Source organism: Solanum tuberosum, unplaced genomic scaffold (assembly GCF_000226075.1).
Source record: "Solanum tuberosum cultivar DM 1-3 516 R44 unplaced genomic scaffold, SolTub_3.0 scf00494, whole genome shotgun sequence".
Lineage (NCBI taxonomy): Eukaryota > Viridiplantae > Streptophyta > Magnoliopsida > Solanales > Solanaceae > Solanum > Solanum tuberosum.
The window spans coordinates 97,433-123,289 of NW_006239417.1; the positions used below are offsets into that span (position 1 = coordinate 97,433).

Here is a 25,857-nt window from a genome sequence, read left to right on the forward strand (position 1 = left end):
TGGTGGTAGAGGGTACGCGGAGGGGTAGAGGTAGGCCCAAGAAGTATTGGGAGGAGGTGATTAGACAAGACTTGGATTTGCTTCACTTTACCGAGGACATGACTCTAGATAGGAAGGAGTGGAGGTCTCGTATTAAGGTTGTAGGTTAGTAGGGCTAGCGTGTTGTCTTCCCTTGCAAGGGTATGGGTTATTAGCATTTGGAGTAGACCTAGCCTTATGCTGTTTACTGCGTTTCACGCATCGCATTACTTTCTTGTTGTTACTGTCTCATTTGTTGATTATACGCTATCGTTTGTATTGGCTGTTATGTTTTATTTATATCTCTCCTGTCACTTAGATTTGTTGTTCTTGAGCTGAGGGTCTCCCGGAAACAGCCTCTCTACCTCCACGAGGTAGTGGTAAGGTCTGCGTACAATTTACCCTCCCCAGACCCCACCTAGTGGGATCTCACTGGGCATGTTGTTGTTGTTGTTGATTGCAAATGTCTAATGGCTGCCGCTTGTTTTCATTTAAGATGCACATCAAATTTGATTGAAGGGTTTATGATCCTCTTCTGAGTAACCTTTGAATGGACAGATGACAAGTTTTGCTCTCTTATCTTAGGTTCCATTTCATATTAAGTTGATTCTCTTATGATTATTAATCTTCCTTTAATGATCATGAACCCACTGACTGAAAGGGTAGAATAGGCAGATTGTAATTTTTTTCTTACATTAGTGATAAATAGTTTAAAAGAGTGTTACAAAGAAATTAAAACAAGGGAGGTAGCATTATATCTTAAACTACCTGGAAAAGTAGTGTTACGAAGCTAAAATGCAAAAAATGGAGGGACGTCTTTGAAATTTCCAAAAAGATGCATGCAAAGATGGTCCGAAAGGCAGACAAAGTTTGTAACGTGTAGGAGAGGAGAGCAAAATAAGTAATCCAACTTTGATTACTGATTGAATCTTTGATTAAGGGGAAAGAGATAGCTGCCCTCTTATACTAACAAGCAGGGGTTTGATATAGAAATAATTATAGTGTCTATATGATCTACTCTTTGGTGTCTATGAAAGTTTTAGTTGAGGCTGTTGAGCAGAACATGCATTATCAGTCCTTTTCAATTGCATTTATTTTAGCAGTGTCAGTTTTTGAGAGCAGATCCATGGTATATAAAGGTCATTGTACACTCTTTCCCTTCTGTTTCTTTGATTTTGTCAAGAAACCGACGATCTAGTGCTTCTCTTTTTTGTTCCGCTTGCACTTATCTTTAGCACATGAGTGTAATGGTCTCTATGCTTTTCCCTTCCCCCAGTAACCTCTTTGATCTGTTCATTTGAGTTGATAACTGAGTGTTTTGTAACTGCATAGTAACATTTGGTTTTCCACTCACTGTACATTATAAGGATTTCAGAGTCAGGTCCAACTTTGATCTATCCATTCTGAAGGCTGAGTGAACATGCGAGGCCCATACATCAAAATTTAGTTTTTCAATTCACAAAAATTTCAGTTTTGTCAGCATTCACATGATTATCTTAGTTTTCTTCACGCATTCATGTCAATTTGTTAATGAAAGAATGTTGAATCTTTTGTAGAAATACTTTTACCTTTTCTCTCTTTTGATGTACCCCTTCCTGTTTACCAGCGCAACAATGGCTATCTTTGACGTTGTGCAGTTGGTGAGGGCTGATGTATCCACAGTTGCACTTGGCATTTCAGCTTCCACAGCTTCAATAATCCTTGCCGGTGGCACCAAAGGAAAACGCTACGCAATGCCTAATACTCGAATTATGATACATCAACCACTTGGAGGTGCAAGCGGTCAAGCAATAGATGTAGAAATTCAAGCCCGAGAAATAATGCATAACAAGGACAATGTTATCAAAATCTTTTCCAATTGCACTGGACGATCATATGAACAAGTTCAGAAAGATATTGATAGAGATCGCTACATGTCCCCAATTGAAGCTGTAGAATTTGGGCTAATTGACGGTGTAATTGATAGAGATAGCATCATTCCACTTATGCCTGTCCCTGAAAGGGTTAAACCTACATTGAAAAATCAAGAAATGATCCAAGACCCTCTGAAATTTTTGAACCCAGATATCCCTGATGATGAGATATATTAGCTGGTGCAACAGGTACCTCCTTTGTTTTCTGTCTATGTTCCATAATCTTGACAGCTTATGAGTGGAGTCAAAGAATATGATCAACTAGCTACATTGCACTCAACTCCAAAGAGCAGAGTGTCTTTATGGTTGAGTCAGGTTGCATCACAGAAATGAGGATTGAGTATGGTTCTTCTTAGGTGTCTTAATGTATACTTTTTTTAAATTTATAAAGGAGTGTTCATGTTTACTTATACACGTAACTGGTTTTAATAATTTGCTTGATGGGTAACATCTGTTCCTTGCAGTAAAATCCACTAAAATAGAGTGGATTTTAGGTATTTATGTTGACATGTAAAATATTGGTTAAGGGAAACCGCAGTTGGGCAAGATTTAGAAGTTCAAAGAGGCTAAAGGGGAAAAGTTCTGTATGTTGCTCACTTGCTCATTCTTATGGTAGGATTTTTTTTTTTTTTTTTTTTTTTTGATGACAAGGGAAACCCGCAGCCGCTACCCTTTGGGTGTGCACAGGGTAAAACCCCCGCTCCTATGCAATAGCTCGCAAACCACATAGGAGAGGTAACCCGCACTAGGCAAGCCTGGTGCGACGAGCTCGACCCAGAAGGCAAACCCCTTGCTTTCGCTGGCAAGGGGTTTCGAACTTGAGACCTCCAACATGGAAGTCCCAAGCTCAAACCACTGGGCCACCCCGAAGGGTCTTATGGTAGGAATTTTATAAAGTTATGAATGCTAGAATCAGTCATATGGGTTTAAATGAGCTTAAATAGAGTGATATGGTCAGTGAGGGTTCATATATCCAACCCCAACTTGCTTGGAATTGAGGTGTAGTAGTATTTGTATGAATGTTAGAACTAGCAAATAAAGTAGAATAAGAACAAAGAGGAGCCAATGCTACAAACTCTATGCAATGATCTACTCTACTATATTGTATTTTTTCAATGAACAGTAGATTACAATTTATTTATTCTTTTAAAAAGGGAACATTTTACAAACACCAAAATTAGGTCATTATTGGAAAGAGGGTAATTGTTGCATCAACACTTACCAAGTACTAGATTTGAACTAGATGGTAAAGAAATCTATGTTGCTCAGACTCTTCAAAAATGCCGACGAGCGCGTGTTGGATCCTCCAAAAATAGTGTATTTTTGAAGGATCCTACGCGGGTGCGGCAACATTTTTGGAGAGTCCGAGCAACTTAGAAAGAAATATCAACATGTAAAGTTTGTAGCAAAAGTTTGACAGCTGTTGTTCTTCGGTTGACTTTGGGAATTGGATTAAATTTATCTCGGAGGAAAGAAACAGGGTTAGTGTTTCTATGCATCTAAACTCATGGTGATACTTATAAGTTGGTGAGCTTACTTTCAGTATATGTAGCTAGGCACTACGAAGGAATATCAAGATCTACCTATCAGAAAAAAGGAATATCAAGGATATAGGCCTTTTGCAGTTATTCAGTTACATGTGAAAAGATTGCAATATTTGCTTCTTCAAGTTTATAGTTTAGCTGAATTTTAATGCAGACAGTATGTGTTACATGTCTATTAGATGAACCCCCTAATGAATTGTTCAAAAAGTTCATACAAAAATGAAAATAAACATGCCATGCCTCGGTAATTCTGGCAGATAGTTTGTTATGAATCTGTTGTTGGAGGTAGAAGTTAATCTTGGACTCTTACAAAGGTCAAGTAGATGTTGTTTTACAGTATGCTTTGAACTTTTAATTAGAAGCAGCCGTTTCTGTGAAATGGTCCTCCGCGGAAGACCAAAAACAGAATTGGAAAAGAAAAAAGTCAAAAAAGGGAGAGAACAATAAAAAAGAAAAAGAAAAAGAAAAAGGATTGATGTTAGTCATAGAAGGGAAGTTCTCTCAAAAGACCTTCAATCTCACGGAATTCATGCAAATATATAGCACAATGGAAACAAAAGATCTATATAGGTGATACAAATTTGTCCGAAATATGTTTGTCAATTAGGACATTTACTTTTTTTTGATAATTGTAACTAATTAGGACATTTACTTTAGGGTCATATGCTTTTTAGAAGTGTTTTTAGCCCTATTGCAGATTTTTATGCTAGAAGAAAAATATAAAGTTTTTATTTTTAATTTTGTATAATGTTGGTCTGAGATAAATGGAGAAACATGGTCTGGGTCTCTGGGACTCTGGGAGGATTCATATGGTCGACCACAAAGTTGAGGCATTGTTCTTCTGCTTGCTCAATCCTGTAACAGCTGATCTCTGCTTGTTCAATTCCTGAGTCCCATGTCTGAACTTGATTAAGTGTACATAATGTAGGTAATGGGATTTGGGAAGTGAATGGGGGCTGGGGCTACTCTGTGCATATTGTGGGACTGGAGTTGCATTTGATATTGCCAAGGGACATAATTAGTTACACAGTTTTACTTATCAAAACAAATGTGCGTATACCAAGGAGCGATAACAAAAACCTTCCATTTTTAAAATTTGCAATATGCTTATTTGTTGAAATGAGTTTACTTTATGACTCAAATGTGATTTATGATTTGCTTAATTACTTAAAACTGCTGTTGTTGTTAGCTGATGCATGTCTTTTATCAGGTAGGGGTGGCTCTTGGCTCAGAAATATCGCATACCTGAACATGCAACGTTATCCTCGTCGCCATTGTTTGTTGTAGAATTTTCTAGGAGTTACAAATGCAGACCATTCATTCAGGGGAAGATTTTGGAGAATGAATTGCAATGAATTTGATATTAAAGCCATTATTGACATTTTGTATACCCTTTACTATCTACTTAGTGACTAGTTTGTTTCCTAGATTTCTATAATTCCTTTTCTCTCCCTTTTGTTATTTTTATTGAGAGTGGATGCTGGTGGTGGATGGTTCAATACTATTAATTTCAACCATATATTTCACAGTTTCTTGCCTAAAATATGACTTTGTTTTCATCTGTCCACAACTTGACACTGGAGTGTGGATCGTTTGATTCATGAGACAAGGTGAGATATTCCAAAGATTAATTTATACTTCAAACTTGAAATTTTAATATCCCATATGAGAGGTGTTCCAGAACTATAATCTCGAGATAACTTTGTCTATGACATAACTCACATGGAGGAGCTACTTAGTCAACACACTTCCTGTGTTGATCAAATGATGCTTGTGAAAAGGTATCATGAATTTTATTGTTTAGAAAAAATGAGACCAAGTGTGGATGAAGTTAATACCTTGTACATAGTCAAACTATGCTTTCTGTTTCCTAATTTTGTGTCAAGTTAGTAGTAGTTAATACCAAAATCATATAGAATTAGTTAGTACATACATACAAGCAAGACATCTTTTAGCTGACTCAAAACTATTTATAATGCTTCTCTTTTTTTTCTTTTTCTGGTTTAATCATCATTATTTGAAACTTACTGGCTCGACTCTCAATAAACTTTTAGTGTGGTTTTATTGACTCAGTTAATTTGACTTTGCACTAGTGAGCCCATTACGTCAACCACCCATTATTGGCTCGTATGAGCACTACTAACTCCACTAATTCTACATTTCAAAGCTCGAATTTGAGATCTTTAAATAAAAATGAAAAGAATTTCAATCACGCGATGTGTAACTGTTGAAAGGGTCAGCCCACACTCCCCCTAATAATAGCTTGCCGGCCTTCCAAAAGATACTCCACAAGAACACTAAACAATTCTATTTTGCCGGTTAATTAATCTTCAAATGTATATTCAATTAAACTTTGACTCAAAATATTAAGACTCATTGATAGACACCCTATTTTATTTTATTTTCGGTTATTTATTTTCCATTAAAAATTAAAGAATTATAATCTATTAATGCACTAGGCATATTCTTCTTGATGTGAGAATATTTAGAGCAGTTTTATATGATGACGTTGTGCAACATTATATAATCAATAAAAATAAATAAATAGAGTCATACATAATATTTCTGGAGTCTAAATAAATAAATGCATATGCAAAAGTGCATTCTTGGAGTTTTCCTCCAGTGATTAATCAGAGGAAAATTAACAAACTAAATTTTATTCCTCCAGTCAAACATCTTTTATGTATTTCTTAAATTTTTCTTAAAGAACAAATTGCTAGTCAAGGGTTTTAAATTTCTATTATTGACCGATAAAAATAAATAAAATTTTATAAATACCCATAGTTTAGAGTATAGTTATGAAATGTATTTATAAGACGTAGTTACTATTGTTGTATCAGACGGGTCACAGGAGGATTGTTGTTCAGGCAATGAGGTAGCTGAAATTGCGTGAAAGAGCTATATCAATGCATATTGTATCAGTGCATACATGTATTGTATATTAGCTACAAAATCCAAATATAACTACATTTCATAATTTTTGAAACTGTAATCGGTAAATACAGTCTAAATATTTCTAACGTCAAGTAAATTTTCCATAAAGATATTATCATGAGCTAATGATTAAGTTTTTTTTTATTGAGTATGTCTTAATCATGAGGTTACTGAAAGAATAATTTAAGTATACTATTAAACAATTAATGTAGTTTTCATTATGAATTGCTGATGAAAGTTATCAAGTGGCACAACATTTGTTTATTCTATTATTATTATTATTTTATTTCAACGGGCATTTCGTAAAATTTAATAAATACTCCTCAGAAGTTGGATTAGGTGAATAATTTTTAAATTCAATCAGCGGCATAATACAACTTTATTATCAACAAGGAGAGCTATAAGATTAAAAGTAAATTTTGCAATGACAGTGAAGGACGCGATAATGAGTTAATATCTCAAAATGTTATTCAACTTTAGAAATTTATTTAACAAAGTTATTAAATTTTATTTTGTATTAATAAAATCATTCTACTTAAGCATTTGTATCAATAAATTCAATCACTTTCTGTTCGCCCACTTCCTCTCCATCCCAACATCCAATTGTACCTTAGATTTTGTGCAGGGCAGAGAGTAAGGGGTGGAGGTTCGACAAAATTCAGTAACTCCAAATAAGGCGGTTAATATGTTACAGCAAATTAAAGTACACAACAAAATGATCAATTCTTAATATAGTGAGGGTTCTATAGGAAATAGTCTCTCTAACCGATCTAGGATTTCTAGTAGGATTACACCGAATATGTTACTTTAGTCAGCTTAGGAAAAAAATATTTCGTTTTCACACGGGATAGAAGACAAGTATAAGGTGATTGGCATCTAATCAATTTGGATTTATGTTAATTCCATTAATTGTTGCAATAATTTTTAATTAAGCCCACTACATGTTTGTCAATTTTTCTGACTCAGAAAGAGATGAGCTTGAATGTGACGTTTCATGCTTCTATTATACACCAAGTTCTCTTTCTTTTTTAACTACAAAGTTGTTAGTATTAGTCTTGAATGTTTTAGTCGTAAAGTCTTTCATATTTTTTTCTGCAATATATCTACTTGTTGAGTGAAAAAAAGAACTTGTGACTCTGATCATTTCTATATCATTTGAGTATTAATTATAGTTTTTGATAAAAATTATCTCTTTAGTTTGTTGTTTCTCTAGGTGGGCTTTTGTGTCGAGGTAGAGGTGAGTTTTGCGACAGTTAACTAGTTTTGGAAAAATTAGGATTTCAAACACAAATATAGGATTTAGGGTGAAGCTAGTGGGTTCTACCGAACTCGTAGACAGGTTTGTAGCTGAGATATTGATGAATGGTGGAAGTGTTAATTACTAGTTAATAAATCTTGGTAGAAAGTAGATTTTAGTCTACTTCCGTGTCGAGAAGTTCAGGGAATGGAAATGGAGGGAAGAGGATATTCAGATTTCTATAGAAACACAAGTGAAGAATTGTTCATAAGAACTATGATGGACAACTCAGTAGGAGGAGTGCCTGTTCCTACAATGGAGATGTTGGGTTTTAGAAACATCTCTCATTCTCTTCGAACCGATAGTGAGGAACTTTTCAAAAGCTGGCTCACAAGTGCAGAGGCAAGAAATCCTTCCACTCTTATACATGTTGACTTTCATCTATAACTGTGTTGCATTCTCAAATCCATTTTTTGGTATTTATAAAGCATGTATAGCAGTTCTATATTTGCCTGCTTGTTTTTCTGTATCATGACTGATTCTTTACTGTTGCTTCTCAGAATAATGGCAGTGATTCTACACCAATGGCTCAGCGTGCTCGACAAGCATCACGAAGGTTAGTGTGTTTGGATGTTCAATAAGACAATCACTTTTATCATTTCGCTTGTTGTTGAGAGAGTACTCTAAGGTCTTTCTCTTCTTAAGTTACATTTGTGCATGATGCAACAGTTACAATATATAGAACACAGTAAATATTGTTTAGGATTAGAGAAAGTTACCACAGGGAGGATTCACTGAGAAATAGGAAATTCATCATTTATTGATACAATGCAACTCTCTGTGTTACTTCAGTTCTCCGAAAATCGTGTGAATACTAAGTATAAGGCAAAAGGAAAAAGGTTCAGTTCGTTTCCAGGTTTTCCTGCTGTTATGCAAAGGAAGCCAACTTCTCAGAGTAGTTATGATTTCTTTGTCACTTAAAACTTCTCACTCTAATTTCTGAATACATTTTTCGTGGTTCTACAAGAAGTCGGAATGATAACCTATGTCAGCAGAGAGATGCATTAATTTTTCAGATTTATGACATCCTTTTGTTTTAAAATGCAGGATCTCCAGTGAACTTGCTGGTCTATCTAGTCAGCAAAATGAGGGGATTCAGAAAAGAAAAATAGCCGATACTCAACAGCCACAGAATACATGTATTGCCATTGAATCATCTAGCAACCTTAACCAACATTCAACCAGGTGATCTATATCTTTCTTGTGTGCTACCTTTTACCACTTTAGGCATGTATGATTTAATTATGATTAGAACTGCATTTTTGGGGGCTATTGCAATGTGTTCTCTTGTTGCCTTAGCCTTACTCTTTTGGTTGGCCTTGGAGGTTATCCGGTTTGCTCAACCAATCTCGATATTTCAAGCATTTTTATCATCTTATTAGTCATTCTGAAATTTTTGGGGGGTAATAACCATATTTCTTTTGCCATCAGGAATGTGACAGATAGGGAAATGCAAGCTAGTAATCTGTTTTTAGCCAAGGTTTGTTCTGTAATTGCTGGTATCTTTCTTAGAATTTCTCTTTGAAATCTCATACAGAGCTTTCTTGCAGACCTGGTTCCATAGTTCTCAGCCCATGACGAGAAGTCGTTCATCTGAGTTAAGGTATCCCTCATATTGCATCCTTTATTGAGATTGGGAAACAATATCCTTGGTTGCTTTACTCAGCATTATATATAAACTTGGAGTAGACCCTCAAGAATTTTTTGTTTTCTTATATAGATTGATTTTATCTAGTTTGAATTGAAGGCTTCCACGTACAAGAAATTTCCAAAAACTAATTGGAGAATCTTTTTTCCATCGATGTATTACATTGATATTGTTACTGCTGGATGCTGATTATTTCTTGCGATATTTGGTTATGTCCCTAAAAATTTCTGCAGGAGGAGGTATGCAGCCATGCAAAACTCACAGTCTTCACTAGCTCGTGAAGCCTTGCAAAATATACCTGGAAATGCTATTAATAACTTCAAAGAAGAAGTTTCTGATCCCACTGGGTACACTGACATGTCAATGTGTGAAATTACCAACCAACCTAATACTTTTATGTCTCCATCAAATTCATCTTCATCAACTTTTGAAGCACAGCAAGTGGATGGTGCGGATAATATTTCTTCTGTTGTAAGCATGCTAAAGGGGACCTTAGAGCGGAAGAAATTGACAAACTATCATACTGCGAGGGAAGCCATTGAGGAGAATATGTTGGGGTGTTATGGTAATCAAGAAGTCTTTTGTAACTCCAGCATGAATCAACATCCGGGGAATCATATTTCTCTGAATCAAGGGACATATCAGGACGCATCTGTTGTTCAAGTCAGAGATACGGGGATTCCACAAACAGTTCAAGGGTCATTAGATGCCGTCTTAGAAAGTATTATGGCTCCCTCAAACCCAATCCAGATAGACATGGTATCACAGGAACCTTCTCAAAGTGGATCTTCTGTTGCAGCACCAATAATTTCGATCGATTTTGATGCATATGATGGCCTGAGCAATGCAAGTCAAGCTTTCAATGTGTACGAGGGTTCTAGAAATCAAGTTGGATATGGAAGGAGCTCCGAAAATGGTTCAACTGCTAGAGGTAAATATAACATACATAAGCTGTCTGTATTGAATTATCTATGCTGCTTTCAATTTGCAACTTGCACATCTTAGCAAATTCGTGTAAACAAGGTCTTTCTTCAAACAGAGTGATGATTTTTAGATTTTCAAACTAAGAAATGATACTAATTGGAACTTCAGATTTCACATAGTGCACTTATTTGAGATGATTGTTTCTCCAAAATCAGCGTTGTGCTTTGCTCACAAGTTTGTTGATATAGCCATTTACTGTTGAACTGCAGATATTAGAGAACGAATATATGATAACATGAAGGACAACCAAAAGGTATTCTCTACTCATATGTCCTTGGAATTGGAAACAACATTACCTAATGTTCAACTTAGAATAGTGAGATGGTTAAGGCTGATGATAATTTCTCCTATTTATTCATACATCGCAGAAAGAAGGTTTAGTTCGAAATGGATCTTTGACATCAGTACAATCAGGTAACTAAGACATTTGACTGCAATGAACAAATATCACATCTTTGCATTTTTCACTTTCATATCTATTTAAAATTATAAATGTACCAACGTTGATCATGTTCTTTTCAAACATGGTGGTGGCATGCCTGTTGCTTCCTATTGCATTACTGCAGACTCTCTCTCTCCCTCTGTCTCCCTATGTCTTCCTATCCTGAAACTCCAAAGTAGTTTAGGTTAGATCACTTGTTAGGTGAAAATCAATAAAGCAATGAGCATATCGGAAGAACTTATGGAATATGTTGGCACTGCAATACTGCCGAAATTGGTTCAGTTGATTGCATATTTTTAGAAAGGTTACAAAATGAATCATGCAATCAAAGGAGTGAAACTGGAAAAAATAAAGTAAAAATCAAATCTATATATATTGACCTTACATTTCTTTCTTGTTCCGGGAATAGAAGGAATAAGATGTTTGTTATATTCTTTCTGACAATTTTAAAATCAAAAAGTTCTCAAAAGAGACAGCAAAGTAAATGTGAAAGGTCCATGCTTACCATGAGATTGAAACTGTCTTATTTAATGAAAAAATTGAGCTCCAGTGCCAACTGTGCTAGTAATCTGTTTTCATTCTTATATTGAGGTTTATGATCTATGTAATTCTGTTAGATCAAAAGTTTTATGGCTTAATTGCACCAAGATGCTATATTACATGACATGCATGATGTTACTTGATTGTTTTCATGCTGTTCGCTTCTAACCAGTATGAGCAAATGCAGCGGAAAATGGAGATCCTAAGAAGAAGCGAAGGGTGGAGCGGTCTCGGAAGTATGTACACCTATTCTCAGAACTTGCATGAATCTTATTCTTTCTCCGACTACATTCCTTCTTAGTGATTAGTCCTTTCTGTGGTTGGTAAGACTATTGCATGTAGAAATTTTATGCAGATAGCACGTGTTCTGCCTCCGTATGTGACTTATTACAGCTTTATTTTCCTGCAATGATATGAAGCAGAAATCAGAAACGAGATTTAGAAAAGCATGAGATGTTAGTTAAGCCTTGACATTCTGTAAGGCCTGAACTATGTGATATTGCCTCTCTAAATGGAACATCAAATGCATGCTTTTCATCACATATACTTGCAAAAAATTTGCAATTTCTGATGCTTTAACTTCATGGCCTACTCAGAGTTTAGGCTGCTCGAAACTGCTGGCCTCGTGTTTGCATGGCCTTCTCCTGTCATGCCAAACATTTGATTAGTCCAACCAGATGTTTTGTTTCTCTTCTCTTCTCTAGTTCTCTATATTTGTTGTCTTTCCTGTTCTATCTACTTTGTATGACTAAGCTTAGGATTGTATTTCAAACCAACTATTCGTACCTGACTCAAGCATGTATTTGAAATTTTCATAACCTAAATTGTCCAAACCACGTCTCTATCCAACTCGAGTACGAGCAAAAAATGCAGCTTAAAGTTGGGTATATGTCCTGATAGTCACTTTGGTTTGACAATGGATATCCTAAAACTTATTTATGTGTATGATGATGGTAAATGTATTCAGGTATATGATAAAGCCAAGAGTCTTCTCTGGCTTTATAAACAAAATGTTATAGACTATTGAGCTTCCAGAGTAGAAGCTGATGCCAGTCTATAACTCTCTTTTTTCGCAACCATAACTGTGTGATGGTTAGATTTTGTACATCTTTGTTTTTGATATATTGAGGCAAACCTTATTCTGTAAGCGAAGGGTTATTATTTAGTTACTTGTTTGTGGTTCCTTATGTGTATGCCACTTGAAAATTTCTCATAGAATATGATCCATTTATTGGTTTCAATGTTGATGCAGAATGGCAGAAGCCAAAGAGAGAAATTTAACACCAGCAATTCCTTCAGATATGCAATCCCTTATGAAACGCTGCGAGAATCTGGAGAAGGAAGTTCGTTCACTTAAACTTAATTTGGCGTTTATGAATAGGTACGTTCAAACACAACATTGAGTATTGTTAGTCCAAGAACATGCAACAACTTTGTCCATGTTTCCAAGCTTGTTTACTACTTACTATGTGACTATCAATTCTGTGAAACAATTTTGAGATTTCTCTTCACGTCTGTGATATTGTGAACCATATAGTTGTAGTGACAATAAAATGGTAAAGCAATCATGATTAGTGACTAATCAGAGTTTTTGCATAATCACAGAAAGGATTCAGAACAGACTACACAAATTGAAGAGCTGCAGAGGCAGAATGAGGATTTGGTCAAGGAAAAAGAGCGCCTTCTTGGAGAAATCGAGAGGATCATTTCAGAATCTGGAAGGTTTTAGCTACTGTTGCTATTTAGCAGCTTCAAACGTGCTTCTTTAAGAGGTCCTATGGGGTTGCTACAAGCATAGGAAAGTAGGTTGAATTCAACTCAATGTTTCATGTTTTCAGTTTGTAATCCAAATCTCAAGTGACAAGTATATTTAAAGTGGCAGAAATCTACAGTCTCATATAGACAAAATCAAAAAAATTGTGATGAACTTGTAGGATGCTTCTGTATGAATTTCTTAGTCTCATCTTCTTCTCTGCTAATATTTTGAAAATTTTCAAATTCTCCATCAGTATTCTTTGTGCTCATTCTTTAACAATAAAATCTCCTAACTGATCAACTATTTTCCTTTCATTTCCTTGTTTTCTAAGTTCTATCGACGATTTTCTGTCTTATTATACATAAACTGCATCCTTAAAAAGATAGCAATGTTCTTCAGTAAGTGTGGTAATGCATCAGTAGACTAAGAAATCAGTGGAAAAACATATCAAATAGCAGCAACCAAATATTGGCTAGTGCAATCAATTAGATAACAAAATAATACTCTAGTTATTGTTCTATCTTGTTTGAGATTTAAACCAGTCAGTCCCAAATATAGTCAGACAACTGGGGGCCGGAAAATTCAAGGGACAGTAAATTTGTGGTTTAGCTAAAGATAGAACGGCCAACCAACTTGTAACCTGATCCTGCTGTAACCAGCCAGATTAAGGTATTATCGCTTCTGAAGAACATAAACTAGAAAGAAAAAGCACCAGAGAAGAACAATATTAGACTTCATTCACCTGGGCACAGAATAATGCTCTGGGATAAACTTTTACTAGTATTTATTCCTGCAGTTTGTTCTGTACACAAGGAACTAGATTACAACATATGGTAGAAACACTATGTGAAAACTGTGTCTACTGGTACAAAGATATTACACAATTTCATATTTCAACTTTAACTGCCAACACGCTCTAGCACTTCTACAAAAATGAGTGCTACATGCTATAGAAAACTGCTATTTCAGGGAGCCCAATCCGTCTGAGATATTGAACGGCCAACCAACTAGTAAATGACACATAAGCTAGCAGGAAACAAACTCTCCTTAAACGGATTTTATTGAATGGCAGAGTAAACCTTCTCACCACAGAAAGTTGATAGATGCAAGAAAAGAACTTCCGTAGGAGTGCAAAAAGAATTACTGTCATTATGGAAGTACAGAAACCAGCAATAACTCCGGCTACAGCTTCCCATCTCCAGTGCCAGTATAAAACCCCACTAACATACCAAGACTTCAATATCCTCATGAACCTGCCACAGTAATATCCAATTAAGACAAATGAATAAGGCTGGCAATGAGAAAGTAAACCTATTAAGATTTCAGTGTGACGTTCATGCCATTTTGTTGACAAACTTATAGGGTGTAGCAAGACGCTGAAAAGGTAAATTACAGCAAACTGACAACCAGGACTCAATGAATCATACTTGTTCTTGGATGGCTACTAGAAAATATGGCCTAACATTTCATTCCTGACCAATTTCAAGAAACATCAGCTGCATAGTTAGTGTTCACAAGCTAACAGAGACCATTTCTAAGCTAACACATTAAATTCCAGTTTCAAGTAATGCCAGATGCAGAGCTAGTGTTTCTAATCTAACTCCATACTTTGAGCTTATTCATGTTCAGTAATATCAGTGTAGAGGATATCACCTCTAAACCAATTTCGTGATTAACTTGCAAAGGTAACACTTTTGATAAGTTAACTTGCGAAGGTAATACTTTTGATAAGTTAACTTGCGAAGATAACTTTAAATCAAAATGGGATCCTGAACAAATTCCCCCGGTCAGCTAGAGTAGTGGGCGTGGAAGCATACATGGAAAGTTAGAATTCCATACAAAGTGGCATGCTTTATGTGGTTAGTAGTCAAAGAGGTCTGTTTAACTGAATTTTTTTTTAAAAGAGAGGTATTGTGTTCTAGATGTCATTGTTGTGGCAAGAAAACTGAGACCGATTGCAATCTGTTGTGATGGGGCATTAGCTGTGATGTTACTGGCTGGTGCAAAAGACCTGTGTTTTTGCTTGTTTCTCAAAAAGGTATCAGATGGGCAATGCCAAAAAGCTCTTTAGATTTGCTGAAGTACTGGAAAGGGGAGGAAGTTCACCCAGAGAGAAAAGCAGATGAAAGTTGATACCAGCTTGCATTTGGTCTGTTTGGGGGGGGTGGAAGAAATCTGAGATGACTTGAAGGTAAGGGTAGTCCAATGCAGAAGATTAAGATGAACTACCTATCGTTGTTTCATTTTTGGTTTAAAGAAAAATTCCTAATGGACACTGAATCTATCCTAAAATTTTAGAATCTTTGTAAGTAGAGAAGGATGGTTTTTGTCAGCTTCATTTCTGTATATATGGCTTTGCACAGCCTGTAGATTGGTATATAAAAATTGTTATTAATCTCAAGATATATGCCATAATCCAAAATGAAAATAAGTTAAATCTCAAAAAGGAGTTTGAAGATTGTGCCAAGTTTGGTATTTAAGTGGAGAAGGTAGAGCGATTGGCCCATTATCCCCGAGTTCCGAAGCTGGAACAACGAATTTCTCAGTCATTAGAAAAAGGCGGAACTCATCGGTAGCCCCCTAAAGTTGGCACGCCTATTCACTTAAAGACACCTCAAAACTCAAGTAAGCCTTGTACATTGTAAACAACTAAAGTAAGGTCGGACTGTGTCATTTTGACACTTTTCGCTGACTTGGCAACTTGTGTGATATTCACATCAAATCGACGCATGAAGAACCTGAAAAAACCATATTTTTTGTTTTTTCATTCTTTTTATTTCCTTCTTCTTTATTCTTTTTCTCTTTCTTCTCCATTTAATATTCTACCATCAACAAATCTTCTACCATTGTTATCTTGTTCACCGGAAAACACTCCATTTTTACGAGCAACGTATTGAAGGGAGAGATTGAAAGGAACAGAAAGTGGAGCAGGAGAGCTCAAATGGGTGCTTGAAATTTTGAGGCCACTCAATTGAGACGTCACGAAACTTAACTCTGAGCTCAGTTTCAACTTGGGTAAAGCCCTTTTGGTCACTGAAAATGTCATGTTACCACCCACCACAGGTCCTATGATGCTTATACCCGCCCGTGATTGATGCCATTTTCGTTCCAATTCCTCAAAGAAAGAATCTTTTCACTCTATTTCCAGTCAAGAATGTTGTTTTGGTCTAACATAGATATAAACTCAGATCTGGGTTTCAAGAAATTTCCGACAAGCACTCCATCTTTTCCGGGAACGTTCATACAGATTTATTAATTTTTTCCAGAGAAACTCAGTTCTTCCTCCTTGTATAGAATGGGGAAGAAGATCCTTGAACCAATTGAGAAATGTGAGGTAAGAAGACGGAGAGGAGGATGACTACTGGTGAGGGAGTTTTAATGGCTGGGGGAAGGAGGGGTTGGTATGTGGGGTTTAGGAAGTACCTTTTCTATTTTATTTATTTATTTCTGAAAAATAGTTTTTCTTATAATTAATTTTTAAATTATTATTCTAGACCCAAATGCCACATGTCCTCTTTTAATTAGTCATCATGCCACGTCACGTGCGAGTGCAATACACACTTTATAGTTTTAATTGATTGTCAGAAAAAAGTGTTTAATAACCCAAAGTTTAAGTTGTTCAAGTGTTCAAAATGTCAAGGCTTACTTAAGGTGTCCAAGTGAAAAGTCGTGCCAACTTTAGGGGGCTACCGATTGGTTCAACCTTAAAAAAAAGAACGATGCATCAATAATAAGGCAACATGGCATGCAATGTACGAAGGAATTGAAGAAGCAAATGAGACTATTTTATGGTTTGGCATTTGGGGAGGTGCTTGAAGATGGATGAAATTCCCTAAAAGGTCGTTTGGTAGATGGATCAAAGTCACAATAAAACTTACCCAGCCAAATCCAACATTTTGGTATGTCCACAGATTGCATAACTGTGGATTATTTGTCTGGGCACCCTCAGTATCTTATCATTTGAAAGACACTCCATATCTTCTCTTTTGTGGTTTGGCAGGAATTATTTCCCTGGATTATGGCTCATTCTGATAAGAATACAAAATGACCATTCAGAGCCTAAATATAAAGCTCCTAGAAGTTCCTAGTCGTCTTTATTCCTCTTGGCAGGCCACACACCACTACCCCTTCTCGTCGCACAAACACGATGCCCTTCTCATTGTGATTCCACCGTTCCCCTTCTTCTTTATACACTACAATTCATCTTCTTCCCTTTCTCCACCTGAAATTGAGCTGCAAAACAACATCTTCTTTTGGTTTCAGTCTTCCTGTTTGACCATTTTCCTTCTCATTGATCAACACCCCAGATCTCCCCTTCTCCCTCTGCTCATTTTGTTTCCTTTTTTACCCTATTAATGTTAATGTTCCAGTTCTTTAATTAATCTTGTTACTGCAGTATAATTTCAAACTAGGCAAATTTGACGAGTGCTGGTAAGACTTTGGTTGATTAATTCAATGATTACAACAACATCCCTAGTGTAATCCCTCAAGTGGGGTTTGGGGAGGGTAGGATGTACGCAGACCTTACCCCTACCTTTGTGAGGTAGAAAGAATTAATTCAATGATTACAACAACATCCCTAGTGTAATCCCTCAAGTGGGGTTTGGGGAGGGTAGGATGTACGCAGACCTTACCCCTACCTTTGTGAGGTAGAAAGAATTAATTCAATGATTGAAACTAATAGTTTCTAACTTTGCCTTGAAAATGTGTTAAGCACAAATATTGAACAGGACTGGATGGCAATAACAATGGGACATCCCATCCAATCTTATGTACCAAATGATCTGTGTATAACATACACAAAGGTAGATTACAGTTAGGAAGCATGACCAAAATTAAGGAAATGGGACATGCTGATATTTTCCACCTTTGTGTTATTGACCAGGGAGACTAAAGTGCAGTAGGAGGAGAGTATCCAGAACCTAACCATGCAGTATAAGTAAGAGTGAAGCCAATTATGAAACTTTAACGATCATATCTGGGAAGAAGGAAATGCATTATATTCACCACTTATTAGCAGACCAAGTTGGAAACCTTGCAATGTACATTAGAAAAATGGGCAGATCAAAGAAACTCAACCAACACTTGATATTCATTGAACCTCAAAAGTAGGAGCAGGGGTGGTGCAAACATCATAAAAGCAGATGAGCAATTGATGTCAGGTGATATCAAAACAATAAAATGACTCAACATCAACAAAGAAGATCCAGGAGGCAACAGATAAAACTCAAGAAATTTTGAGAACTAATGTATGTATGTATGTATGTATATATATATATATATATATATATATATATGTATATAGGCTTAAGTCATCTACGACCACTTAAAGTTGTCCACATATTTCACTTGGACACCTCAACTTGGGCTTTTACCTATTGAACACCTTATTTATTCAAAAATCATTCCTATTAGACACAAAATGCTGACATGGCAAAAAAAATGTGTTCCACACTCCTTGAGCGCGTATAGCAATTAAAAATCATATTTTTTTAATTTATTTTTCAACTTATTTTTAAAAAAAATTATAAAAAATAAAATGAAATTCTCTGTCTCACCACCCTCTAAACGTCTGCCTCTCTTTCTCTAACCCTTTTTTATTCTTCTTTTGCATTTTTTTTAAAGTTCCATTTTTTTGATAAAATTAATATAAATTGATTATTTTTTTCAGCAAAAGTCGTTATTCTTTATTAGATAATTATGGTAGTGAGTGATTATAAATCCAAAATGGTGAAAAGCTTTGAAATGGCAGCAGATTTTGACAAAGAAGAAGAGGAGCGGGGGTGGTTGGGCGGGCGTGGATTGATTGGAAATAATTTGTTGTTTTTTTAATTCTTTTTTTATCTAATTGCCACGTGTCATCATTTTATTGGTCTATCTGCTATGTATTTGTGTTTGAGACACACGCACTTCTGTCTTTCACCAGATTTTCATTTTGTGTTTAATAGATATAAATTTGTTAAGATTAAAGTGTTCAATAGGTACTGACCTAAGTTAAGGTGTCTAACTGAAATATGCAGACAATTTTAAGGGGCCGTATATGACTTAAGCCTATATATATATGACCGAGATAACCATATGGACCAACCGCAGCCTTCGAAACTCAGGGACATGGGGCTGCCCCTCTACTCTTCTCCACCTAAATACCAGGCTTAGTCCTATGCGCAGGGCTAGGTCACAAGTCCCTCAACCTTTGCCACTTGAACTAAGCCGGGGGAGCCTATTCTTTGCTTATATTTACATTTGGGTGTATTTTTTTTTAATCACGTCATGAACACATTAAAGATGAAAGAACAAGAACAACATTTTAGTAAAGTAATAATACTCACAAGATTAAATTAAAGTAATAATACTCACAAGATTAAATATCGAATAAACATCTCAATAGTTGATGGATCTTTAGCGTCGCAATCAAAAAAGCCAGCTTGATATATGTGCACTTTAGATATTCCCAACGTATACCAACACTCATAAGTCTTGTTTACCTGAAAAAAGATGGGTAAGCAACAGGATGAAGATACTTGATTTTGAAATAAAATGAACAGGATTAAACTGATTCTTCCTCAAACAACCATTAATTGGGACCGTATGGTTCACAGAATGCAACAGATTTATCTAGTGACTACATGATAACATAAAATTTAACAAATTCTTGGAACCATTTCAGTGAGTAGGAAGAACTTATAAGCAACTGAATGCTTAACCTCCTTACAATCTAGGATCAACTTTTTGATGTAGCAATAGACACAAACATATGCATCAAAAGACAGACAAAAATTACTCATGTTGATCAAGGGCTCCTTTTCAGATAAATAATCCTGTTCAGAATTCCTAGAAACTGCTATTAATTTTAGAATTCATTGCCCTTACATAATATAAAATCAGTTGTTTGACAGTTTTATCTGGAAAATAGGGCATGCAACATTTAGTTCATTTAGAAAGTGAAGAGAGAAAATTAAGGTTATTGTTCTGCTAGAGTTGAATACAATTGCAGAAGGGAACACCTCAGGTATAAATTTGATAGAGAAATCATGTCATCAATCTAGGAGTAAGGACCATCCCAGAGTAATACAAGGCATAAACATAAGTTATACCAATTAACCGGGATAAATTTCATGCTAAGAAGTTCGTCTATAAGTAAATCAATGTTTCTCTTAGACTCTTACACAATAGTGAGTATACAATGTCCAGTAACTACCTCAAATTTATCCTTTGTCAACCATGCACCAGAGAAGTTTGGTCTACAATCAGATGGAAGGGCCTCATTAGGTGCCTCTGCCAGTGCAGATCGTGCCTGACCTGAATGATCCATGTATTCGACCTGTTATTCAAAATGCATAAGCAAGCAATTGAGTGGTTTCAGCACAATCAGTAAGAAAGTATCCATCTCCATATCAACCAAAAAAAAAAAAAAAGAAACCCAAAACTAAAACAAAACAAAATAGTCAAGAAAAGGGAAAAATAAGAAGATGCAGCAACTCTCAAAAGTATTTCTTATTCGATTCATTCTCCAGGATACACATTCTTTTTTCGGATAACTCATTCTCTGTGATAAGCATGTAAGGATGTATTTTGTTCTTAAGCAAGCAATTGAGTGTTTTTGTAAGCAATCAATATCTCTTTGCCACCGCCACCGCCGCCAACCTCACCCCAAAAAAAGAAGATGAATACCAAAATGATCCACAAAAATTAAATAAATAAAAAATAACAAAATGCAGCAACTTTTAGAAGTAGTCCAGATTCGGTTCATGCTCCAAAGTAAACATGTAAGAATGTATTAGAAATACTTCGTAACAAATGCCTTCATCCAAGGAGGGAATACATATAAAGGTCAGAACCAAGTGATCCATGGATAGAACCAAGCTGAAAAATGTTCCACCTCCTTTTTGTTAAAGTAATTTTAGCTTCAAATGCATCGACTCCTGCTGGCTGATGGAATGCCAATGAAAGAGAGAGGATGACACAGAGAAGGGAAGATCCAAAAGAGATAGGAATAATTGTCATTCAAATCGATTAATATCACAGCTTATATAAAGAAGGTGAAAAATGGATACGGTAGGTGAAATTTAGAATATCTTTTGGAACCCCAATATAGCCCACAGCCGCTACAACCTCTGCCACAGCTCTGCCCTTCAGGTGAGTAGCACTGGGTAAACCCCCCACTATGTAATAGTTTGCAAACCACACAACCGCACTAGGCAATCCCTATGCGACAGGCTCGACTCAGAAGGCATTGAGGAGGGATCGATCCCAGGTCATCCGTGTGGATGACCGCCCTCCAAACCAACTGAGTCATCCCAAAGGACAAATTTAGAATATTACAAGTGACTAAATACACAATCCAATTCTACGAAAAACTAGAAGTTACAGAGCCATGTATTATTTAATACATTCAATGAAAAATGTCGTCTTATGGGGAAAAGTGAGTTTAAATTACTAATATCTTTCCAAGCCAAAAAGAAATAATTATATACCAGAGTGCTTAAATAAACATTTGTCTCCTCTGATACCAAGAAACTCTGTTCTTTGTACATGATTATTACCTCCCGTATCATTTAGGGGTTATAATCAATCTCCAATTGAACTAGTTCTCAAACATACAGCATGCATGACTTACAAGAATCATTCGCTAGCAAAATCCTTGTGAAATAGAATCTCTGTCTAAAGATGGAACTAAAACTATAATTTCAGGTCAATTGTAAAAGAAATTTATCTTTTATTGACAAGTAAGAACTTTATTATATATTCATCCTGGAGACAGAACTCATATACAACTAGTATATAATGTTCCTTTTCAAGAACTTTAACCGCATCAATGGATGATTAGATACGATCAACTTATCAACATGTGCACCAAAAGAACTATAAATGGAAAATAATATCTAAAGGAACAATAACTAGTGGCAGTCACCTTAAATACAGAAGCCCAATAGTAATCATGATGACATCGAAACTTTTTCCTTTCAGAAGGGTGAAGAACATGCTTTGCTTTATAATTCAACACGTGCACCAAAAGAACTATAAATGGAAAATATTATCTAAAGGAACAATAAATAGTGGTAGTCACCTTAAATACAGAAGCCCAATAGTAATCATAATGACATCGAAACTTTTTCCTTTCAGAAGGGTAAAGAACATGCTTTGCTTTATAATTCAACAAGCCCAATTCACAGACTTTAGATGACCTTAGATCCACACCTGCGAAGAAGATAAAATAATTGCTTTAAATTGAAACTTAAACCAATAACAAACTGGATTTAAACCAATCTGTACTATGTGTCAAGTGTCAACAACGATATGGCATTTTGTCATTGCTCCTGGTAACAGGGTTGTAACTATTTTACAAAAAAATAGTTTCAAGATGTATAAACAAGAATGCTAATGCGTATTACATCCAAAAAAAAAAAGAGGGGATGCATTAGTGTATTTTTGCTAATAATATTGTTTAATCAAATTAGGCAGTTCTGTCTAAGTAACTAAGTAAGTTGTTAGACTAGGAGGGAATTCATCTCCTACATGGAAAAACTACGGCAAAACTTCTAGGCTACTGCAGCTGCAACATGTAATGAGGGGTAATTTGGTACTTTAGACAAAATAAGAAGGGACATACTCCCTACATAGATGTGATTATGCATGCGTCTAGCCCTCCATCGAACATGTATAGTATCTATCTGTTATGTTTATTATATATGGAGACAGGTGTCAAAAGAAGTGATGACCTTTGTAAGCAACTTGTCTGATTGTATTTGAAGCAGGTTTCATTATTCTTCTATGGATTATAAGTTACAGGCACTAGTGTTAAGATTTTTAATACCATAAATGTAGTTTAACCTACTGTGACAGGTTAGTATTAATTTTATCAAGTTACCAATTATTGTTTACTTTAGATTTTCCGTAATTACCTTATTAATGACACGATTGTGTAAATAATTTTTACATCGTCACTACACAAAACTTCAACTCTTCTTCCATTAACTAAAGTTGAAGCTAATGAGTAATGACCAATACTGAACGTTGCTGACCCATATGATATCCTTATAGTTATAATTAATGGCGTGTTTTTTCTTTTGCTAAAAAGCAACAGAGCCGCCGCAATATGCAACGACACCCTTGGCAGCCACTTCACAAAGTGGCATGACACCGCATTATACATATTGCATCACCTCCACCACCATGAAAACTATAAAAAAAAAAACACGACCCCAACACTCCAACCAATGAGTGTCAGCCAATTTTGGACTAAGATACATGAAGTAACTTGTATCTAAAAGCATTCCCTCTTGAACTCATGATCAATTTGCAATCATGATATCAAACTTTGCACTTATTCAGAAACCATAAAAAGGCAGTGTAATTTACTAGCAAATCAGACACAGAAAGTTGTCATAGCAGCCAAAGATAGAGAAGACTATATCAGTAAATATTTCCTGCTCTAAATAAATTTTCCTACAAACTTTGCTCCAAAGTCTCAACCAAATTACATCGAATGAATATGCTACTTTTACAGATTGAGATTTTAGTTGATTCCATAGCAAATTTCATCAATTATCACAACATTATTTTAGTTGAGAAATTCTTCCATATCTCCCCCACTGTTCTTACACTTGCAACTCTCCTTTGTACATATCTTTTATGGCACGTTTACATCTCATACGAATCTATTTCTTCTCTACCACTCACTAAATGACTTTATGACACTTTATGATATGCTTTCTCTAGATCAAATGAATATCCTGTGAAAGTTTTTCATCCTGCCTATAATTTTGATCAATCTTCTCAACAAAATTTCCTGGCAACCAAAAAAAAAGAGCAAAATCTACTAATGCAACTCGAGTGCAAAGTTCTGAACCACAGGAAGGTAATGCCAGAATGAAGGTCTTCTCAACCATTTGAACTCCAATTTTTTTTTAAGTCTTTCAGGGATCCTCAATTTCAAAGCAACCACGCGTACGCAAAATCCAACCAGCACCAATCAAATTCAAAATCGAAACTTTTGAGCCATATATGATACTAAAAACACAACAAGGGCTACTGAAAAATCGGAGATTCTAATTCTCATCAAACTGTTTAACTTCATCAAGATACCCTCCATTTCTTAGCAACCACCAAGACTCCAAAAAGAAAAAAACCCACCAACAAAATTCAGCAAGAAAAAGTTATTAACACTCCAAAAACAAAACCCACCAGCAAAATTCATCAAGTAAAATGAATCAACTTACTGCTAGAGACAATTTTGCATTGAGACGGAAGAGATATTGGACTGGAAATCGACAGGTTCCCAAGAAAAACAGCTAAATAAAGCACTGAAAATGATATTGTAAAGAAGGCACAGAAAAAGACAAGAATCCCCAATAATCTGCGCAACCGTGCTGACCCACTAATCCCCTTTCTCTTCTCTTCTACCTCCTCCGGATTTTCCACCAAATCCATGGAAGCTGAAAGTTTCGCAGAATTGCAGTAGTGAAAAACTAATGGGTGTGATTTGCGGTTAGATTGGGAAATCAAGAAGGGTTCCGGCAGCCGGAGATGTCATCGGTGATCAGAATATTAAAGGTTTTGGTTCAATTGAAGATAATTTTCAAGGATTTTGCCGTCAGTCGTTTCCGCTCAGGTTCAGTAAGTCAGCTCAGCAGTGGCTGACTCCCGTGGGCATTTTCATTTTCGTTTTCTTCTAGTAACTAATTAAAGTATTTCTTTTTCTTTTTCTTCTTTTTTTTTTTTTGGGCAAACTCATCAATTTATAGATTTGCTAATTATAACAAAAATGTATATTTAAAAATTACAAAATCAAAATATTGTATTTATATTTAGGACACAAGGTTTGATAATATAATGTGTCGTATTGTATTGTATCATGTAGGGGTGGTAATTGGGTGGGTTGAGTTAAATTTGGACGGTCATAATAGGTTAAGACAATAATTGGGTCAAAACACAATCCAACCCAAATTTGCTTGAGTCAAAATAGGATAGGTAACGGGTTATATAACAAGTTAAGACCCAACTCAACCCAATTTTTACTAAGTTTAATTGTGTTATTTGTTCTTTTAAACTATTTTAATACCTAATAAAAAATATTCTTTATTATTACTATATATAACATATCAAATAGAAAAAAAAATTAAAATATTTTGACAAGATTTGTCATGAGCCAATTCGAGTTACATATTAACCCAATTTTTAATCGGTTGAAATGGGTTAAGCTAATGAATAGGCAGGTCAATAACCAACCCAAACTTAACCGGGTTGAGCAGGTTGGATTTGATTTTGCCACCCCTAATACCATACTGTATTATTTTAATGAATATAATGCTTGGATAGATTGTATTGTTCTTTGTCATTATATAATATCACACATACACATTCATAATTTGAATGATAAACATAAGAAAGTAGGTACGAGGTAGACAAGGGTAGATTTACGTATACAGTATTGGATGCTCAAGCACCCATTGACCTCAATGAAAATTTTGTTATTGTATTTTCGTGAGCACCCATTATCCAAAATGGTTGATGGGTACTTTGGTTCTCGAAGTTGAAGTTAAAGTTTGCAAGGATACTCTTGAGTGTGAGGACTTTCAAATCCTAGTACAACCAAAATCCTTTTTTTAATGACGAAATGGTATGATGGACCCTTCTACTTGTATGTGTTTGTATTCTGGACCCTTCTACTTGACTATTTGTCAACTGAACCCTTAAACTCAATGAAACTCTATATTTTAAGCCCTTCTAACTGTTGACCAAGCTTATGTGACAACTTAATTATTTAGTTGGCACAAATGTG

At 35.5% G+C, this 25,857-nt stretch overlaps 3 protein-coding genes across 4 annotated transcripts in view; 2 read left to right on the forward strand and 1 right to left on the reverse strand.

Moving 5' to 3' along the window:
- Positions 1 to 5,003, forward strand: part of LOC102605723 (ATP-dependent Clp protease proteolytic subunit 4, chloroplastic) — an 8,845-nt gene extending 3,842 nt beyond the window's left edge. Inside the window, exons 2-3 of one of the 2 annotated variants that reach the window (XM_015303952.1) lie at positions 1,625 to 2,120; positions 4,665 to 5,003. In XM_015303952.1, the coding sequence (XP_015159438.1) occupies positions 1,625 to 2,108 (484 nt within the window). In that variant the 3' untranslated portion in view covers positions 2,109 to 2,120; positions 4,665 to 5,003. The remainder of the gene's footprint in view (positions 1 to 1,624; positions 2,121 to 4,664) is intronic. The other variant, XM_006364396.2, reaches the window with a different exon arrangement.
- A 2,232-nt stretch (positions 5,004 to 7,235) lies between these two features.
- Positions 7,236 to 13,390, forward strand: LOC102606057 (uncharacterized). Its single transcript, XM_006364397.2, has 11 exons — positions 7,236 to 8,048; positions 8,207 to 8,262; positions 8,754 to 8,891; positions 9,138 to 9,186; positions 9,257 to 9,309; positions 9,588 to 10,285; positions 10,548 to 10,591; positions 10,707 to 10,752; positions 11,508 to 11,556; positions 12,573 to 12,701; positions 12,926 to 13,390. Exons 1-11 carry the CDS (start codon positions 7,854 to 7,856, stop codon positions 13,047 to 13,049), a joined length of 1,581 nt encoding a protein of 526 aa, XP_006364459.1. The 5' UTR covers positions 7,236 to 7,853; the 3' UTR covers positions 13,050 to 13,390.
- Positions 13,391 to 13,792: 402 nt separating this feature from the next.
- Positions 13,793 to 24,773, reverse strand: LOC102606400 (uncharacterized). The gene is made up of 5 exons (XM_006364398.2): positions 24,296 to 24,773; positions 22,144 to 22,274; positions 20,275 to 20,397; positions 19,434 to 19,561; positions 13,793 to 14,329 (listed from the first exon to the last, which is right to left on the reverse strand). The coding sequence occupies exons 1-5, from the start codon at positions 24,504 to 24,506 to the stop codon at positions 14,017 to 14,019; spliced, it is 906 nt and encodes a 301-aa protein (XP_006364460.1). The 5' UTR covers positions 24,507 to 24,773; the 3' UTR covers positions 13,793 to 14,016.
- Between the last annotated feature and the right edge of the window lie 1,084 nt (positions 24,774 to 25,857).

What these genes read in the sequence shown, in the direction of transcription:
- LOC102606400 (XM_006364398.2), bottom strand. Translation starts at nt 24,506, where the DNA reads ATGGATTTGGTGGAAAATCCGGAGGAGGTAGAAGAGAAGAGAAAGGGG. An exon ending in ATTGGGCTTCTGTATTTAAG is followed by an intron (nt 20,398 to 22,143) that starts GTGACTACCACT and finishes TTTGAATAACAG; the next exon opens with GTCGAATACATGGATCATTC. An exon ending in TTTATTCGATATTTAATCTT is followed by an intron (nt 14,330 to 19,433) that starts GTGAGTATTATT and finishes TTACTGTGGCAG; the next exon opens with GTTCATGAGGATATTGAAGT.
- LOC102606057 (XM_006364397.2), top strand. Translation starts at nt 7,854, where the DNA reads ATGGAAATGGAGGGAAGAGGATATTCAGATTTCTATAGAAACACAAGT. An exon ending in CTTAACCAACATTCAACCAG is followed by an intron (nt 8,892 to 9,137) that starts GTGATCTATATC and finishes TTTTGCCATCAG; the next exon opens with GAATGTGACAGATAGGGAAA. An exon ending in TTTGACATCAGTACAATCAG is followed by an intron (nt 10,753 to 11,507) that starts GTAACTAAGACA and finishes GAGCAAATGCAG; the next exon opens with CGGAAAATGGAGATCCTAAG.